The sequence below is a fragment of the Lemur catta genome, chromosome 8 (genome assembly GCF_020740605.2).
Source record: "Lemur catta isolate mLemCat1 chromosome 8, mLemCat1.pri, whole genome shotgun sequence".
In the NCBI taxonomy this organism is placed as follows: Eukaryota; Metazoa; Chordata; class Mammalia; order Primates; family Lemuridae; genus Lemur; species Lemur catta.
This window is the reverse complement of record NC_059135.1, coordinates 35,005,250-35,026,373: the sequence shown is the minus strand read 5'-3', so window position 1 is coordinate 35,026,373 and position 21,124 is coordinate 35,005,250. Positions and strand designations below refer to the sequence as shown.

The following is a 21,124-nucleotide window of genomic DNA, read 5'->3' as shown; positions in this document are numbered from 1 at the left end:
CTGGTAGAGTTTTAATTAGTCTAATGCCTCTGGAAAAAAAATTTGGCAGAATATACAAAAGTTCTACAATGTTTGGGTAACTGATCCAGTGATTCTGCTTCTGGAAATTGTTTTCAGGAAATAACCCAAAATTTAGAAAATATATTTATGTTCAATGTTTGTTCATATGGTAATTATACTAGCTGAGATGAGAAATAATCTAAAAGCCTAGTAACGGCAAGATGGTTAAGTAAATTAGGATATATCCACTGAATGAGATGTTATTATCTCTAAAATTTATAACATAATGAGAAAAAGGTGAAATATAATGATATGTGCAGGGACAGACAGATGGCAGAATGCAAAATTGTACTTGATCTTACTTCAGCCATACGAAACAACACGAGTGCATCTTAGTGTCTCAATAAGATATCAAAACTGCATTTTGGTAGTGCAAAACCAAGCTAAACTAAATATTATATTATTTAGTCACATATATATGTACACTTGCATTTGTGTGTGTACATATGTTTGTGCATGATGAAACCAAGAAAAGGAATGGTGAGAAACACGATATGTGGGATAATAGTTACCTCTGTCAGGAAGACACGGGTCAGGAGGAATCACGAAAAACAAATAGGTAGATGACAGTTACTAATAACGTTCTACTTTTTCGGGCAGGTTGGTGGGTCTTCTGCTATTCGTGATGTCATCTAATGATGAATCAACAGAGTAAAAGATGGCCATGCATGGACCAATGATGACAGTGTGCCACAAACCAAGAATTATGACTCAGTCCATTTTCACCATTGTTAAATTATGAGATTATTAGTGACTTTTTTCCTTTTATACATTTCTATAATTTCCAAATTTCTATAATTAACATTACACTTTTAAAATACAAAAATAATAAACTGATCTACAAACCTTACAGATTTTTTAAAAAATTTAATAGATATGTTATACGTGGGTCTGAATGAGCTACACTTACCAAATTTAGGTCAGGCAGTTGAACCAAAAGCTAGAGTTTAATTAACACTAAGCTGCAAACAGTTAGTGGTTATATTACCTAGGCCTGAGTTTATTTTCTTAGTCCTGATGATTCAGATTCTTCTCTGAGTATCTGACCTCGCAGGGCCCTATCTGTAATAATCTCAAAGTGTTACATTTTCTTAAAATAATTACATCAGCTAATATTCATTTAATAGTTAATAAATGAATCAATTTTACCATGTGGCAGGTGCTGTGCTAACTGCTTTTTATCCATGGTGGCATTTAATGCTCACAGTAAACATATGACAGTTACTCACATTATCCAGATGAGGAAACTGAGGTGCAAAGATAGGTGCTTGCCCGACACACAACCAGTAAATAAGAGAGCTCAAAATTTGAGCTTAATATGATCAAACCTGCTGAGAACAACCAAAAAATCTTATCCCACAGTGATCTCAGTAAATACGTGTTTACCAAAGTGGAAGTGCAATAAGTTTGAGAGAGGAGCCAGGGTTTGGTTCCTAGAATCATGTGTGAGGGTAGATTCAGGGACATGGTTTCCCAGGCATGGATCAGGAGACAGAATTTGGAGAAGTACAGATCCCAAGGATGTTTAGAAGGTGGAATAGTATAGTGCTTTGAGCATTGGTTCCAAGGCCATAACTGCTTAGGTCTGTACCCTGGCTTCACCATCTTTTAGCTTTGTGATATGGAAAAGTTATTGGAGTTCCCTGTGTTTCATTCCCTATGATTGTGAAGTTGGGATAATACCAGTACTTACCTCACAGTGATTACTTATATTAAATGAGTTAATCTATGGAAAGCACGCAGAACAATGCTTGGCACGTAACACTAAGTGTTAGCTATTGTCATTCCAGTGTATATTTTCACAATTCTTGGTCCTTATTCTCTCTCTTTCTTCCCACTTTCCACCTCCCCTCCCCACCTCCAACCTCATAGTCATAGTTTGCTCTGAATTGTTTGGGAAAGGAAACAAGGTGTAAACAAATCTAGAATGGAAAATAACCTTTATAATATTATTAAATTCACTTCTATGATATAGGATAGAGACTCAAAAATGCATAAGCTGGTATTCTTTTGTAGTTGAAAGAATGTAATTCTAGAAATAGGAGATTTGCATTCAAGTCTTACCTCTGTCACCAACTATATAATCTTCTGGTAAGTCTCAACTCAGCCTCAGTCTTCTTATTTGACAGGTGGAAACGACAATGCCAGGATTGCCTCCTGAATGCTTTACTCTGGCATGCTTCCGCGGGTTTCTTCTTTCATTCTATGATCCACATTTACGTTAGTGAGTACTTGCTCTGTGCCAGACCCAGTGCTGGAGGCTAGACACGCGAAGTCTTTGCTATCTTGAGTAATTCATGGTGGAAGAACACACAATTGCAGCCTGGTGTGGGTGTGCACGTGCATGCACACGTGTGTGTACATGCACACAGGGATGGGGAAGGTGAAGCAGATATTCCAACTATAAATGACAATTTTCAAATTCTGGAAAATACACCAACCACAAACAGGGGAATAATAGCTGGCATCTATCTTGGCCACTCAGAAACAAGTCCCTTTCTTTTTTACTGAAACATATGCATGTTTCCATGGGACTTTCTACCTATAATTGTCCACATCTGAAATATTTGTTTTGCATTTGTTTTGGATCTTTTAAAATTCAAGAAACCTTTAATCCAGCTTCTCAGGACAGAACATTTGTTTTTGTTTGGCAGACATTTTCTCACTGTCCATGTTCAATTACTAAGTTAGATAAAAATAATGATATTATTACCCTTTCATGCTTATCCCTTGACATTTTCCACAAATAGAAACTTTATTCATTGGCTAAAATTCTCTTTAATACTATCAAATGTCAAAGGCAGGATTTGGTACACCAATCTCCTTGGAGAAAAGAATGTGGTTCTCTAATTCAGTTACAGATGGAAGTGAATTTGATAGCCCCAGACTACCTGCCAATAATATTAAATATTTTTGTAGCCACAAATAACCTGGCAACTCAGCATGTTAGTTTTTAGTCAGATCAGAATAAGGTCCACTTTCGGTCATACTAGTCATTCATTTGCACATTTCTTCAAATGCTCATTTAGTGCCCAACATGTACATGCCAATTAGCAGCAGAAAAGTCTGCCAAGTTGTGCCCAAGGCCATGCCTACAAGGTGTCAAACATTAAAGTACCCTCCAACCTCAGAAGGCTATGGCTTTGGCATCTAAATAAAAGAAGAGTACTCCAGACAAAAAAAATCTAAAACTTATTTTATAATCTATCATCAGGATATTTGGTACTGCTTAAACTGAGCCAAAAAATATCTTCAAATCTTGCTTCTCAAAATGTAATAAAGAGAAATATAAGTGGCCAATAAACAATGAAAAGATGTCTGGCCTCCTAGTGATAAAACAAATGAAAAATAAAATAAAACAAAATACTATGTTTCTCCTATGACATTGGTAATGACTTAAAAATTGATAATGACCAGTGCTGGCAAGGAAAGAGAAACAGGCACTCTCACTTGGCTGATGGGCTTTAAAATAGTACCATTTTTCCAGAATAAAGAGATAAACCAACATGTTATCAGTGGTTACTGCTAAATATAGGAATCTAAGTTGATGTTTAAATTTTCAAAAAATTTTTTGTTTTTCTGTATTTTCTATGTTGAATACATTTATCACTTTAATTAAATATAATGCAATCCTTTTAATAAGAAAAATTTATAAAATGTAATATGATGCTTCTTAAACTTCTATGAACTTCTAAATGCTATTAAAACAAAGAGATAATGGCATTCTTTTTGTTAAAATTTATATTCTACCAGTTTTTATCAATTTAATTCCAAATAATATAAAATGTAATATTTGTTGAAGACATTGTAAACACACAGGATTCTAGTGTCTCTTGTTAGACATTTTGTATAATACGTGAGGTGGTTATGCACTATTTCAGTGGACAGCTGAGATTTGCAAACTTGCACTCCTGTCCATGGGAAGCACATGGAAATAATAGGAATTGCTGACAGATGTAGGTACTTTTGTAGTTGAGTCCAAAATAACAGAGGTAGAAAGCAAACACTCTTTGGAACCCAGGGTGGCCTGCATTTAAGTCCTGCCTCTGCCCCTCATTGGCTGTTGCTCATCGGACTGAATGTGTCTCTCCCAATATTCATATGTTGAAGCCCCCAGTGTGATGGTTATTTGGAGGTGAGGCCTTTGGGGCATAATTGTTAGATCACAAGGGTGGGACCCTCATGAATGGGATTGGTGCCCTTATAAGATGAGACAGGAGAGAGATGCTCTCTCTCTACCATTTGAGGATACAGCAAGAAGGTAACTATCTGCAAATCAGAAATCAAATCTGCCAGCAGATTCAGCCTTGGACATTCAGCTTCCAGAACTGTGAGAAATAAATTTCTGTTGTTTAAGCTACCCGGTGTACGGTACTTAGTTATAGCAGTCTAAGCTAAGACTGCTATGTTATCTTGGCTAACTTACTTAACTCCAGTAAAACAGGGATAATGATAATATTTACCTCTGCCAGTTGTTATGAGATTTAAATGAGAAATGGAATAATAAGGGAAAATTTACATTGTACCTGACAAATAAGTACTCAATAAACTTTAGCTATTATCACCATCCGTAGGTTCATCACACATTTGGTACATTTGAAACCTGCTCAGTCCTATGTGGCTGCACCTAAGGAGGAGATGCCAAAGAGCAAGATTAGTCAACAACCTCATACATTCCTCAATGTTTCCCAGGGAATAGAAAGTGCAAGCCATGGAAAGGAATTGAATTTGCAAATACCCTTGCATTCCTACTCCATTTTCCTGTGTGTGTGTGTGTGTGTGTTTGCATTTGCTTCAATGGAATCTTTTTGTTTAAAAAAAAATGGAGAAGAAAACAGGTGCTGTCCACCATAGTTAATATTGCAAAGCCTTGGAGAGTAATATATTTACTGCTTTGTGACCCAGAGCCCAGAAGTGGTTTACACTTCAGGGGATCCACTTTGAATTGTATGATTCTTTTTTCTTCTTTACAGTCATTTCAATGTTACCAAACTTTTAAGTCCCTGGATGGATGAAAATCTGTGAGCAAACTGGCAAATGCTCCAGAAGCCCAGTGATGAGTTGTCTCAACACAAGGAATATCCTGAATTATTCAGTGAACTGGGCAAAGGGAACAATCACCACTTTATGTGGTAAAATAATTAACCAGCTAACAATGACCACTCATAAGAAAAATGTAGCAAAAGTTTACTTAAAAGGGGAAAATGTTAGTTAGTTCACTGTCACCGTCAAGTGAAATCAGTAATTGAAAACTCTAGCTCCATATTCCTAAAGTAAAACCTCTCAGCCCTGTGCAGGGCAGGGGGGAAAAAGTTGTTTACTTCCTGAAAAACACAAAAGTTCATTTTTCAGATCTTAAAAAGAGATATAATTTAGAAAAGGGATAACCACAAACAACACTTTCTGCTGAGAACAAAAACCAAAGCCAAAAAAAAAAAATATTTATGGACATTCCCAAGAAACCACTATGGCAAATCTCATTGGAACTTTAATTCGTGTGGAGGCTTTGAAATATCAGCACACAGCAGGAAATGAAAGGGCATTTGAAAAGTAAAGGGCAACTGCAGTTTTCCCTCTATCCATACCTCCAGAAATTGCAAAGAAAGTCCTTATTTTTAGTAAAATTGCTATCACATTTGTAAACGGCAGCCCTGGACATGTGTCCATAGCTCTGTGCCAACATCGCTGTATCGCTGTGGATCCAAACCCACCAGAACATTTTGTTTTTCAAAAGTAGTTTTGCCTTAAAATACATTCGCATGGAGAGTAGGGAATGAGAACTGTAGTGGATAATGAGAACTCAGGGCAGAGAACAAGAGAAATCTGCAAGAGGTCTCAAGGAGTATGCTATGAAGAAAAGTTCTTTTTTAGCTCCCAGTAAATTCCTCAGCAATTAGTGGTTTGTCTTGAAATGATAGCAGTTGCAAGAACTGTGGCCAGAGATTCATTGCTTGCCTACATCATGGGAATATCCCTGGCCTCTGAGAAAAATAAGCTGCATAAAGTTATTGTGGCATAAAATATGTTTTTCAAAGCTTTATGTGCTCCTCTTTCAATAATCTATGAAGCAAGCAAATGAACAATCAAAAAATAAGCAAAGAAAAAATTATCCTTAAGCAGGATTTCATAGATATTGCAAAGTAGAGGGGCACATTAATACTCTAAAGTATTGTTTCTGAACAAGGAAATGCATCTCAGTATGCCGAACTACCCTCCAACATGCAACTTAGACACTTGAAGAAGTAAAGTCTAAGATAAATAAGACAAAATAGCTTTCCTGGCTGCAAAGCACCTTTTGGTAACAAATTTCTTTACACATGTTTGAGATGATCTTGTAGCCATAAGAGATAATTGCTGAAGTTTCCCCGTCTCGTTTTCAGATGGTTGACTCATAAAACTTGCTGTTGTAACAACAGAGTTGAGACTATGTTTCCTGAGTGAGACTAGAGAATTATTTTTGGGAGAAATTAATCTAATTCACAGGCTTTTACTATAAATTCAAAGCAAATGTGAGCATTCCTTGTCTAGCGAATGGATTAAGGTTTTATTTATATTTGAAGGTCAGACATATTGCAAAAATTTTGACAACTCTATATAAATCTCATGTATAGTTAGGTTATTTCTATTTCTAACCTTTCTAAGAATAAATGTAGTCCGGCTGATTTGATTTAGTTGGCATTTCTTTGTTTAACTTTTCACAAGCACTTGACAGCTCACAAAAGTCACCTATTTGTGCAGTCACACAATGGGGATGGGGAGAGGTAATGGCAAGGTTGCAGAAAAGCACAAGAGATCATAAATTAGTTCTGTGGTCTTTTTTTGGAAAATATAATCAGCTATTGGTGCTATTTAAACTTGTTAAGCTTATATTAGTCATTTTCACTTTTGCATGAATATATGTTTCAGATCCTCTCTGAGAAGAGGTTTTCAGAACAGAGAGAGAACCTGAGTACAAAGTCTTAAAGGACTGGGAAAGGGGCATAAATAAAGGAAGGAAATGTGTTTCACCTATCACCACTCCTGCAGCTACCCATAAACATGTGAGCGCCCACCCTCATACCCATTTAAGTGATTGCTCCTCTCTGTCAATGGGAATGGGAAAAAGACTGAATTCCTTCCATTGTTCATCCAATCACTTCCCTCCATCCTATCTTACCTTTCTCCTTCTCCCAAACACTATCCTAATGAAGACTTAGCTTCAAAGCAAGTCAATAAGACTCTCTAATATGGAGATCTGAACTGTGGAAGGCATCTCAGCGCCTTGCCCAATTTCACTGCTCTGCCTGGAGCTTAGACAGTTGCCTCATTCAATCAGCTATGCAATGGCAACACCTACATTTGCATCTCCGTGGCTAGCCACACCTTTGGCTAGCCAAAAGTTTGAAAGGCTTTGTTCAATCCATGTAACCAAAAATGAGCATCACACTCAACAAAACCAAAGCTGATCTCATCTTCCCCTCAAATCTGTTCCTCCTTCAGTGTTCTCTGTGTTATTAATAGGCAACCATCAGGATGGTTGCTCAAAAGAAAAACCTGAAAATCATCCCTCATAAGTCCCCTATCTTACACATCCAAGTAATTAGAAAACTCTGTCAGTTCCACCTCTCAAATACTATTTGAATTCATCCCTTTCTCTCAACTTCCTCTGACACCACCATCCTCTTGTTAGGACAACTGAAATAATCCCCCTAAGTGGTGTCCCTGCCTTCAGACTTAACCCTTTCTATCCATCTCCCATACAGCACTCAAACAATGATCCTTCTCAAACACAAAATATGATTATGTCAAACTTCATCTTAAAGCTCTTTAATGGTACCCTGTGGCCTTAAGGTAAAAGCCAAGCTTGTTGACATGGTCGCTGCCCACCTCTCTCTGGAGACTTGTCCTTGGAATGAGCCAGGCATTTCCTGCCTCAGAGCCAGTGCTATTTCTTCTGCCTGGAGGTCTTCCAATGAGAGAGATCTTTACAAGATATTTTCAAACATTATAGATAAAGAATCATGGGAGTGGCCAGGGCACAGTGGCTCACGCCTATAATCCTAGCACTCTGGGAGGCTGAGGCGGGAGGATTGCTTGGGCTCAGGAGTTTTCAGACTAGCCTGAGCAAGAGTGGGACCTCGTCTCTGCAAAAAAATTAGCCAGGTGTAGTGGTGCGTGCCTGTAGTCCCAGCTACTTGGGAGGAGGAGGCAGGAGGATCTCTTGAGTCCAGGAGTTTGAGGTTGCAGTGAGCTATGATGATGTCACTGCACTCTAGCCAAGACAACAGAGAGAGAACTTATCTCAGAAAAAAAAAATCATGGAAGATTCATTTTATACCAATTTCTGTTCCACATATAGCAAATTGTATGTGAATACAGGCAATCTGTACAATACCTATTAGCATAGTGCAAATGGCTCGCTCACCGGAAATCACTTTAGTGAATTGTTCATGTCTTTCTCTTCTATTTTGCAAATACTTACTAATGCATTCTGTGATGCAACAATTATTGCAATATAGAGTATTCTACCCTAAAATTAATTGATTCCATAAGGCCAGGCACAGTGGCTCATTAATCCCAGCACATTAGGAGGCTGAGGCAGGAGGATTGTTCGAGGCCAGGAATTCAAGAGTAGCCTGAGCAACATAGTAAAACCCTATCTCTACTAAAACCTAAAAAAGTTAGCCAGGCATGGTAGCACATGCCTGTTGTCCCAGCTACTCAGGAGGCTGAGGTAGGAGGATCACTTGAGCCCAGGAGTTCAAAGTTACAGTGAGCTATGATCGTGCCATTGTACGTCAGCCTGAAAGACAAAGTGAGACCGTGCCTCAAAAAATAATAATAATAATAATTGACTTCATGATATATTTTCAGTTTTTTTTTTTAAGTTGAAAAACCATTTATTTCACTGGAAAGAAAAAAGTGATCCAACTCTATAGGTCTAGCCTTTGGCCCAAAAAAGAAGACCCAGAAGCAGTGAGACTCTCACCAAGGTCATCCCCAAATCCAACACCCACTGGAGGCAGGAAGCAGGGAGGAGGTAGCTCTGCCCCCACCACAGTTTCTGCACACAATGAGGCCTGCTGGGAGGACAGAACATGAATGGGAGGCTACAGAAGTATTGAAGGGTAGGAAGAACAGGAAAGTGGGCAGGAAAGGAAAGGAAAGGAAGAGAAGGTCTGAACTCAGTAAGGTAAATTAAGGTCCAGGGTTCCTGAGGGACTGAATGCACAGAGCCGAGAACGTCACGGAGATGGGGTACCATGAAGGGTGTATTCTCACACACAATCGCAGCTCGGAATTTCAGTCCACATACATCCCACCTTGAAACTCTGTGTTATCAAGGCCCCTGATGGCCTCCACTGCATCCTCTGCCCGCTCCATGTGTACGAAGGCATAATCTTTCACAGTGTCACATTCGATGACTGGACCATACTCCTCAAACTTGGCCCGAAGCTCCTTGTTGGTGTAGGTGGGACTGATGTTGCCCACATGCAACTTCGTTGAGGTTTTGCTCTTACTCTTGCTGGCTTCCACGTTGATGTTCACTCCATGAAGCTTGTAGCGGTGCAGGTTGCATATGGCATCCTCAGCTGCAGTTTTGTTTTCTATGTGCACAAAGCCGTAGTTCTTAATGTTGTCACATTCCAGCACCTTTCCATACTGCTCGAAGAGTGAGCAGATCTCCTGTTTTGTGGCCTCCCGAGGCAGGTTTCCAATGAATAGCTTCACCATCCTGACAAGAGCCCGCACGGAAATCAGCAGGGCCTCCTCGCGGCGCGGACGCTTCTGACAAAACACTAAAAATATATTTTCAGTTTTTAATCAAACATGAAAATTTAAATTTTAATCCAAACTTTTAAAAAGTGATACAGATTACAATCACTTTCTCCTAGTTTTTTAATTTCATGTTGGAAAATTTAATTCAAATTTGGTGTGATAGGAAGGACAAAAGCATTTGAAGTCAATGCTTGAACTTGAGCTCAAATTCCAGCTTATGGTAATTAGGTAACTTTGAAAAGTTACCCAATTTCTCTGAGACTCAGTTTTATCACCCACAACATGAGGACAATATTTGATTTCCAGGGTTGTTGGGCAGATGAAATGCAACAGCTTGAATAAAAGAGCCAAAGACAATTCCTTCTTCATAGCAGGCCCTTAGCAAACTTTATTTTTTCTCCTTTAATTTATACATTATGTAGTTCAGAATACAGACATACCCACAGGCAATATTTTTTATATAAACACACACATACCTCTATTTTATAAAAACACATATTGTAAAGAACTTCCAAAATTAAACCAACTACTTACAATATTGTGGGATTATTGTCATGTTTTTCAGGAGTACTGGAGCATAGCCAAAGTAATTAAATCTCTAGCAAGTTTAGTAATGAAAAAGGCCCCAGCCATTGGCCATTGTAATTATTCTATTTCTCGTAAGAAAGGAGACAGATTTATTTGTAGTATCTCATGCTTAATCATTAGTATTAAATGAATTAGGACCAGAACTAATCAAAGAAGCAAACAGCTGATTACTGCTGCTTTGTAAAAGAAAGAGGTAGTTGCTGTTCACACAGGTTAAAGCAGCCAAAAAGGCCTCTAAATAAATGGCCAAGCTTTTTTTCTCCTTTTAAACTTGTTTTCAATAGTCTTTAGTCTGTGATTACTTAAATATTCATTTATTTCAGAGGCCTTTTTGTGCAAATCCCAATTTAAAACCCAATCACGTTCTTATTAAATTGGGCTAACTACTTTCAGAGGAAGAAACAAACTTCAGTATTCTATCTATAAAATTTGACTTTGTATGACTACATAGGCAGTTAATTCAATTATAAAATTTAGTTATAAAATGATCCAAGTTGGAACCAGGGAAGATCATGAAGCCTCATAGATTTATTCATGATTATTGATTTACAGGTTAAAGAAGTGCTGTGATATGCATTAGAGGAAATGAAGAATCTGTTGTGTTTTATTTATTCAGTAATTTTATCTTATAATTTTCCCCACACACATTATGCACCATTTGTTTGTTAGTCAATATAACTAGAGTGATTGTACATTTACAAGTGTGTCTGTAGTTGGAGACCCAGTTGCATTTTACAATCTGGCTAGAAATATCAGTATAATTAGCACATATCTTTCCTTTGGCCTTTCAAAGGGGTATTACCATCACTAAATTTAAATTCCAGTGGTGAACCACAGAGGGTGGAATCCTTCGACTAATTATAAAATAATCCCTTTTTCACTTATTCTGAGAGTTGACCACAGCATAGGGTTGGTACAGGACCTAAACGTGAGAGATTATTCATTTGATTCTGACCACACTTGCATCCACCTCATCCACTGGAGACATTCGTAAATAGTGAGTTTAGTAATATATTTTAAGGGGAAGAACTTTTCAATAAGCTGGAAGATTGGTTTGTTTACTACGAGGAAAAACTTACATTTCCATATAGAAAGACAGAAGTGTGTGTGTGTGTGTGTGTGTGTGTGTGTGTGTGTGTGTGTACAGCTGTGAGGAAACTATATGGGAAAATGTTGGAATTTATTCTCACAGGAAAGCTTTGATAAATAAAGAAGTCAGAAGATATGAAAAGGCCTTTGCTTTCTGATGTGGACAATATTACAAAAGTGGTAAACTGATAGAGAGGAAGGAGTGGTGAGAGTGCAGTCTGCTGGTTCTGGAAGCCAGGGCATGGCTGAGCTAAGAGTCCCCAGCAGAAGGCCACAACAATGACTTTCTATCAAGAAAATATCTTCAAGATATTGAGGGCCCGTGAGAATAAGAGCATGTTGTATCAGAACCTACTGGTGATTTCTAATAAATATATGAAGCTTACAGTGCTATAAAAAGGGATACTGAAAATGATCTTACTTGAATCAGGAATTTAGGAGCCTACCCTTACCAGTCCCTCCTCCAATATAAGAACTGACTCTCACAAAATTACTTGAATTCTATTCCTGGATAAGCCAGATCTTCAGAAACTGTTGAACTACACATTGCTTTGGCACCTAGTGCCCTGTTTTCCAAGTAACTGCCCACAGATAATATCCAAAGAGATGGTTTAAGTATTAATAATTATGAAACACACTAGACACTGAGTTCCTCACTTGGGGATTGCCAGAGTAAAGCCTCCAAAGAATCCAGCAGTAGAAATGCATGTTTAACACTGTTGAATACAGTGTTCCCAGAACATAATTGGGCCCAGGGTGCTTTCTTTCTTTGCCGCATACCTTTGCCACATCATGAAGAATGTGAGTTTGGGAAACATGAATGATTATTTCAGTTAAGATGCTTTTAGTTGCTAATAACAGAAAACCAAAAAGAGAACGGATTAACCAAATAGGTCTTTATTTTTATCACATACTAAAAGAAGGAGATGACTGTTCCCATTGCTTCAGTGTCTACAGTGGGTCAAAAATGTCAGGGCCAGCATCTCCAGGATTCCTTTCCTTCATAGTTACAAGATGGTGGAAACCGTTCCCATCTAAGGTGATGGGGAGGTGTGGGGGTTTCAGCAGCATTTCTGGTTTCCATCAAGAAATCAAAGAGCCACCCAGCCGACTTCCAGTTCATCCTTAATTCCAAGTGAGCTGGAATAGCCTCTGTAGTGGAGGCAGTCAAGGGAGGAGGAGCTTGGCTATGGCTGGAGAGTTGGCCAACCTACATCGTCTTCAACAATCGTAGAAGTACCATTAGGGACTTGCATTGTGGTTTCATGCATTCAGCTTCCACCAAGAGATCCTGTTAGAACGAGTTATATGAAATCTACTGTTGTCTTTATGGTAACAGCATTCTGTTCATGAGGTTGTGATCCAAAGTAAAAGAATAGCTATAATAAGACCCATGTGAGAAACTCTTCTCAGGCTCAATGCTATCTTCCTTCTCCCTGCCATGCTCATTCCAAAAACAATGTTTACCCTCACACAGCCCTTTTCATTCTACCTTAGCCCTAGAAGCCACATTCCTGGTGTTGGACCATTCTCTACAGGTGCTGCAATATTTTCAACATGCAGTGGGGAACTGGGCAAGGTTCTCACTGCTCTAAGATCCAGAGATCAATCTCTTCTTGTTTCCCTCTGAGCCCTTTCCACTCTTTTTAAACTCTTATTTTTCCCAATAGATTTACATATTTGCAAATAAAAGTCCCAATAGAAAGTTTTGGGCTTTTTTTGCCCCATTTGGAGTGATACCATATACCTCCCCTCATGCAAAAACGCAGTCTTCTGATACAAAAGGGAAAAATACAGGCAGAAATTATAAACTACTATTACCAAGATTACTTGGCCCCACACTTTACACAATAAATTATTTAATCACAAATTAAAAAGTTTGGTATTTAATGTCTGTCCTGATAGTAATTTCTACCCATTTGACACTGTTCAAGGACTCTTATGTTCCTCACCTGTTGCCAAATTTTTACAATTCAAGCCAGACTTGCCTCCAGCCCCTTCCCTCTCAGCAGAAGATGGACTAGCTGCAATCTTAAAGGAGAAACTGATCAGCCCCTACTCATCTCTATTGTCATTTCCCTTCTTTTTCTTCACATTTGTCTGTGAAAAAATGTTTTTTCTTCTTCTAGCTGAGGCTAACCTATTTGTGCTTGTGATCTCACTTTCTCTGGCATTTTCTATCATCAATCATCAGCACCGACATGTACTTCAGTTGTGGCTTCCATGTGGACTCCTTCTTCCACTTTGCCTACAAACATTTTCAAGTTCTCCTCATTTTAAAATACTTTTTAGGCCGGGCGCGGTGGCTCACGCCTGTAATCCTAGCACTCTGGGAGGCCGAGGTGGGTAGATCGCTCAAGGTCAGGAGTTCGAGACCAGCCTGAGCAAGAGCGAGACCCCGTCTCTACTAAAAATAGAAAGAAATTATCTGGCCAACTAAAAATATATATATAGAAAAAAATTAGCCGGGCATGGTGGCACATGCCTGTAGTCCCAGCTACTCGGGAGGCTGAGGCAGTAGGATCACTTAAGCCCAGGAGTTTAGGTTGCTGTGAGCTAGGCTGACGCCATGGCACTCACTCTAGCCGGGCAACAGAGCGAGACTCTGTCTCAAAAAAAAAATAAATAAATAAAAAATAAAAAAAAATAAAAAAATAAAACACTTTTTAAACACTCTTCAAACTATGGTTATCCTCCCTCTTCACCCAGATTTCTTGGAAGAATGATTCAATTCTTTGGCTTCTACTTCCTATTTTCTTAAGCACTTGCAAACTTGCCATTCTAGTGAAATTGTTATATCCAACGACCATTTCTTAGACCTCTTCCTATTTGAAGTCAGCTTGTTAGATGATTGATTGATTGATTGAAACAGGGTCTCACTCTATTGCTAGGGCTTGAGTCCATTGGCATGATCATAGCTCATTGCAACCTCAAACTCCTGGGCTGAAAGGTATCCTTCTGCCTTATCCTCCCAAATAGCTGGGACTACAGGTACACGCTACCAAGCCTGCTAAGATTTTTAAAAATTTTTGTAGAGACGGGGTTCTTGCTATTGCCCAGGCTGGTCTCAAACTTCTGGGCTCAAGCGATCCTCCTGCCTCAGCCTCCCAAAGTGCTAGGATTACCGGCATGAGCCACCACACCTGGTCTAGACAGTCAATTTAGATGAGACTCATTTTTCCCTTATCTTATGAGATTGCACAGCCCTGTTTACTTCTGGCCTCTTCTCCCATCTTGATTATACTAGAGCTAGGAGAATCAGCTAAAATACCATTGCACTAATATAATTGGGGTTAACAAACTAAATGCCCCATTGGCCGTTTTTGAAAATTTGTATTGGAACACTCATTTGTTCCATGCTCCATCAGCAGAGCTGAGTAGCTGTGATAGAAACACAACGACAGAAATTGTCTAGCTTGCAAAGCCTGAAATATGTAACTGGCCCTTTATATAAAACGTTTGCTGACCTCTTTCTAGATGATATAGACAATCTAGATCTAGAAGAAAGATTGTGTACTACTAGGAATCAAGAGATGACTGTAAGATATATTAAGATATAAGATAGAAGTTAATGACTAATTGGAACGGGTGCAGTAAGCAAACAAAATTTTCAAAATGACACCTAGAGATTTCCAGTTCTGATGTGTGGGTGAATAGTGCTGTTAACTGAGGGAGGTAACACGAAGCCAGGAAGTTTGTGTGAGGAGGTAATACTGAAAGGGAGACTATGATCTTGATTTGACTTACAGCTATTTTACATTTGAAGGTATTTGTTAATGTATTGTATCCAAATAAAGATAATACATATAACCCCAGTACCCAGGAGTAAAATCTAAGCTAAACAGAAAAAATTGGGAATGCCTACATGTCAGAATAACAAAATAAAATATAAAACCAGAAAGAGAAGTGCTTATAATTTAAAAGTTCCAACACATACCAATTTCTCCTTCCTACAGATTTAGTTAAGTGTCAAATTCTGCACATCATTTCTCTCATCACACTTCATATCCCTTACATGGTGATTTCACCATGTACAGTTGACTTTCATTATTCACAGATTATTTGTGAATTCACCTACTTGTCAAAATTTGTAACTCCAAAATCAACACTCATGGTGCTTTTATGGTCATTTGTAGATAATATTCACTGTAGTAAAATACTGAGTCACCTGACACAACTTACTCTCAACTGAGGTTGAGTAAGGAGACACTCTGTCTTCTTGTTTCAGTTCTTTCATTGTAAAACAAATGTCCTTTTGTGGGCTATTTAGTGTTGTTATTATTATTTTTATACTTTTTGTTGGTGAGTTCATAGTTTAACACATTGACTGCCACACTAGAAAAAAATTTTTTTCCTTGGGGCCATGGTGTTTTATTACAAAAATAGAATAAAAACTTCAAGAACAATCCTTTCTAATTTAATGAAAACATTTTTTTTATTGTTTTCTGTGCATGAGTTATATGCAACTTGAAAAATAGTTCTTGCAGCTCCCAAGGTGAAGAGACATGAGTTACATATGCTTCACGAGGCCCTGGGCTCAAAGCTAGCATGAGTTAAATATTAACTCACATGGCAGTTAATGTGTTAAAATGGTCCTGAAGCATAGTACTGAAGTTCTGTGTAGTGTTCCTATGCTCCGTTAAGGCTAAGTGCCTCACAGAGAAAATACATGTGGTAAGCTTCATTCCGGCATAAGTTTTAGGGCTATTGGCCATGAGTTCAATGTTAATGAATCAGCAATATATATTGAAGTGTTATTAAACAGACATGCACATAAAACAAGGATTTGTATTTAATATTACCGGTTGACAAAAATGTTATGAACAGAGCGTTGCATGAAATAACCGTGTATTTCCCCTAGGTCCCAGGGCCTAGAAGTGATGCTTCAGTAGTCACTAATAGAGTGTGGGAACTTTATAGAACATAACTACCACGAATAATGTGAATAGGCTGAACCTTAGTTCATAACCAGATTATAAACTTCTTGAAAAATCCCTTATTCATCTCTGTGTAACATGTAGTGCACTGCCATTCATTGACATTTTCTAAATCTATCTTTTTTTTTTATTTCAGCATATTATCGGGGTACAAAAGTTTAGGTAATGTATATTGCCCATACCTCCCCACCCCCGAGTCAGAGCTTCAAGCATGTCCATTGCCCAGACAGTGAGCATCGTACTCATTATGTAGGTATACACCCATCCCCTCCCCGCCCCACATCTGCCCGACACCCAATTAGTGTTATTCCCAAATGTGTACTTAAGTGATGATCAGGGATCTCTTATTACCGGAGAACAGATCTATTTGTTTTCAAATTTATGTGGCCTTTCCCATAGATAAGATCTAATAAACATACCTGTATTGGAAAGGGAGTTCAAAGATGACCTAGGTCAAGGGCTAGAACATCCAGGAAAGCTTTTAAGAACAAACAGCAACTACAAATGTAAAAAAGTGCTTTTTAATTTTTAGCCAGAAGGATCAAGTTGACACAATAAAGTTTTTTTTTACTGGAATATTAATCATAATGTCTGTCCATATGCCGTAAGCAACATGACTATTTAATGAAAGTTAAGATGGCAGGGCAATTTTAATTATGCAAAATTTACAATTATTGTTCTTTAAAATACTTCTATAAAATTATAAATTGATAATAATCCCCTAAATTGGAAGTCAGATAATTTTAATACAATTTGAAATTAAAGTACAGTTGTTTATACAACAATGAATAAAGACAAGTTTCCAAGTCAGATATCAAACTTAAAATTCAAAAATAAACAGAAGAAATGTAAACAGTTGTATCAACATTTATAAATGTTGCCTAGAGCAAGGCTACTTAAAATATGGCCCATGAACAGTTTCTGATTTGTCTAAAATGAAGGAAAGAGCTTGTGCCAGAATAAAAATCAATCATGTCACCAATCACACTGGTTCAGCTGACTTTTTGTCATAACAAGACTTCCTTGATAAAGGAAACAGTATGTCGGTTTACAATCTGGCACAAGCACCTTATCTCATTACAGACGGGAGAATAGTTACTGCTTACTTCTTTTAAAGTGCCATTATAATTTCACTGCTCAGAGCTAGGTTAACTTTACTGTAGGGAAAATTATTAAAATGACAATTGTAATTTTATCTATACATCATATATTTTAAAATCTCATCTATCCAGGGATCCTACCCAAAAAGCAAATTAAATTTTATAAAATTGTCACAATTTAACATTTACCTTTAGATGTGTTTAAGTGTTACTGACATCTATCCACTCAGAGGAGCTCTTTAGATTCCTACTTCAGTGAGATATCTCAGCTGCTTTTGATGGCAATTTTTTTTTTTTAATCTTGGGAGAAGAAGAATAAGAATTGAGTCATTTGCTAATACATTCTCTTGAAAGATTGGTTTATTTCCACATTTCAATCAGTAAAAATACTTAAATTCACCTTTATGAAAAAACTGGATTTTTATACTCTTTGTGCAAACGCTAGTTGCTTTTTAATAATAAAACTTAATGTTAGGAAAAGAGGCATGGAAATTTACAACTCCATGTATTCTAAACTAAGGGGAAACATGTAAAATATTTTAAAATTCCTCAGAGAAAGAGAAAGTTGGTATAAAATGTATTTTTAAGAACTAGCTTATAATTCAAAATTCAAATAATTCTTGATTTTTATTTTTTGGTATGGCATGATTCCTTTACAAATTAAAAAAATATAATATGGTATTTTAGAAAAGTAATAATTTCCTTATTATCCAATGACTAAGTTCTACCTGCATTATCTTAACACTGAAGGTAAGTAAATGGACAATCAACAATTTAGAAATATCTCATCAGTTTTAGATATACAAGAGCTCAATTCAGTTTCCACAGCATCTAGTTTATTCGACCAACAAACTACTTCTTGAAGAATTTAAATGTATATTTGTATGTCATAAGAAGAGAGCTCCTTTGGCACCTGAGTTGAACACAACATACTACAGCCAAGAATCTCTACGAGAAAGCTGTCCAAAGACTATATTTTATCTGACTATACATATATACATACACCTATACATATACACATGTACATACACATACACACATAGAAATAACTTTTCATTAAAAAATGTTGAAGATGTTAAAGGAATTCACTAGTCAAATAAAGTGACCTGATAATCATTAAAAATAGTTTTATTATTAACGAATTTGGAGTCACGAAAATTTTGAGAAGTTAAAGGTTTCAAAGCACTGTACAATTCAAAGGGGAAACATCAGGTTGTTGTTTTTTGTCAAAGATAGTTTCTTTTGATACCGTAATATGGTCATAACATCACAGTTATCTTAACATGATAATATAACAGACTTTTTAATGATTACCAGGTGAAAACTCATCAAAGATTACCCCAAAAAGAGTAAATCTTCCCACCCCATTAGGAGTAAACATAGTCACTGGCCACTGATCAAATATTCTGCTCTCCCTAGACTCTTACTTGCATTCATCCCAGCAAAGGACCACACTGAGAGGCCACTCTGCAGATGGCCTTATGCTGAGCCCCTCACTCACTAGGAATTTTACCCAAGAACTTTAGAAGGACTTGATGTCATCATGTTTTATGATCACATCAACCTTGCTACTGCTAATTCTGGCATTGTATTATTAGTCCTATTGGGGCTGTGATTTTTTTAATGCACACTTTTAGAACTCTGAAAGACTGGTTTGTATTCTAAGATGTAAAAGACATCTAAAATTTAGTAAGCTGCCTGAGTCTGTCAACATTTTCTTTTATATTCAATTAACAAATATGTTTGACTGACTAAAACTAGAACACATTCAATTTTACCTAAGTACCTTCTATTTTAGAAATTCCAGAGGATGAAAAATCTCTACACTTCTATAGCATCTATTCTTCATCTCTTTCAGATCTTGCTAGATCTGACGTATGTTGAGAGTGGGCAAAAGGCATTTAAGTTAAAAAATGAAGCCATGCTACTCTTTTCTATGCTTCAAATTGTAAAGAGTATCCCTGATCAGGTTTCTAACTCCCTCTTTGCTCTGGTTAAAGGCCTCTTCATATGACAGATCATATATAATGGAAATCTTATGCTGTTTTGAAATATCTGTAATTGAAAAACATTTTCAATTGTAAAACATCTCTTGAGCATCTATAAAGTAGTATATAATTTGGCTTAAACTTGATACTGTTTTACTAAATATAATAAATTATGTCAACCAAGGTATGGTATAGGACTTATCTTAGAGAACCTATTAAATTCCAATATCTTCATTTTGTTCAGTTTATACCAACTATACTATAACCCAAACCACTTTTTTTCCTGATACGTAAAACATTTTGGGTAAGTTCACTTGAACTTGAATTCTTTCATTAACATGTGAACTCACATGTAGTATTTTATGTTTTGTCATATGTTTAAATATTTTCTTCTCTGCAGACCTTTCTCAGGATAGGAAATTATATTATACTGGCTACTAAATAATTTGGCATTAAAACACTTCCCTAACGTCTTCTATGCAAAAGTGCATTTATAATATAAACATGTCATATATGAAGCTACAAACCACAATCTCACACTGGAGTGGATATAAAATTTCAAATTCAGTCCAAATGAGTCAAAGAAAAAAGTGCTAACAGAGCAAATCTGAAACAAGTTCATGGGGATTGGGCAATGAGTCATCGAAGCGAAATCTTTTGGAAACCACGCTGCTATCCTCTGGGATATTCTCTTTGTCTTCTCGATCACCACAGGTTCCATTACAAGAGGATTTGGAAGTCTTGTCTTCAGAGGACCTTACTGTATGATCATGAATTTGAGAGGAACTGGAAGTTTCTTCAGGGTGAAACAAGTTTCCAAAGTCCCACTGCTGTAGCCAAGAATGAGAAAGGCAGATCTCTGCTGTTGGCCTTTTCCTTTGAAAGAAAGCACCAAAGGAAAATTGAGAACTAAAAATCAAGTTGAAAATGTCTTCAGTTTGATAGACTACAGACATATTTTTTAATTATTATGAAAAGAACATATATTCATAATTTATAATTAGAACAGAAGAGAATAATAATGATAATAGTAGCTAACATTTTTTAATGGAATGCTTAGTTATACACCAGGAACTCTTCTCTATGCTTCAAATATATTATCCAATAATCACAAGAAATCTAGGAAATGGATACTATTATTCTCCTCATTTAAAAGATATGGGAAACGTAGGATACCAAGAGGCTTGAATTTTGCCCCAAATCTCCTAACTTATAAATGGTACGGTCCAAGTGGGACCTTGACTCTATAGTCTGTGCTTTTAAACATTACACCATGTCATCTCCCATGAAGGTAAAAAGTAAAATTATTTTCTCTGTTTTCTCATTCCCCAGTCCCACCTCCCTCCAGATATTTTCTCTACGTATGTGTGCACACACACACACACACACGTACACATACACAGAGCTTCACATACTCCATGTATTTCTACAATTTGCTTTCTCCACCCACTCAACAATGCATTTCAAGCATCTTTCTTCATCAGTACAGAGTTAACACATTAACAGCTGTATTACTGAGTACTCTTCCATATGGATATGCCATATTTATTTAACTAGATCCCCAATGATGTTTCCAGCATTTTGGTATTACAAATAATGTAGC

At 37.1% G+C, this 21,124-nt stretch overlaps 2 protein-coding genes across 3 annotated transcripts in view; both read right to left on the bottom strand.

Annotated features, from left to right (window-relative positions):
- Positions 1-8,904: 8,904 nt before the first annotated feature.
- LOC123643438 (RNA-binding protein 4-like) lies at positions 8,905-18,132 on the bottom strand. 2 transcript variants are annotated; one of them, XM_045558981.1, is made up of 3 exons: positions 17,723-18,132; positions 16,853-16,931; positions 8,905-9,839 (listed from the first exon to the last, which is right to left on the bottom strand). In XM_045558981.1, the coding sequence occupies exon 3, from the start codon at positions 9,772-9,774 to the stop codon at positions 9,343-9,345; it is 432 nt and encodes a 143-aa protein (XP_045414937.1). In that variant the 5' UTR covers positions 9,775-9,839; positions 16,853-16,931; positions 17,723-18,132; the 3' UTR covers positions 8,905-9,342. The 2 variants fall into 2 exon arrangements, 1 of the variants encoding a protein (XP_045414937.1); XR_006736787.1 differs by lacking the exon at positions 8,905-9,839 and adding an exon at positions 12,378-12,787.
- Positions 18,133-18,645: 513 nt separating this feature from the next.
- The window catches only part of STK17B (serine/threonine kinase 17b), a 29,718-nt gene continuing 27,239 nt past the window's right edge, over positions 18,646-21,124 (bottom strand). The window contains exon 8 of the mRNA XM_045558980.1: positions 18,646-20,397. Within this exon, the coding sequence (XP_045414936.1) occupies positions 20,115-20,397 (283 nt within the window). The 3' untranslated portion in view covers positions 18,646-20,114. The remainder of the gene's footprint in view (positions 20,398-21,124) is intronic.

Bases quoted from the DNA above. Each gene is read 5' to 3' on its own strand.
- LOC123643438 (XM_045558981.1), bottom strand. From the start codon at position 9,774: ATGGTGAAGCTATTCATTGGAAACCTGCCTCGGGAGGCCACAAAACAG.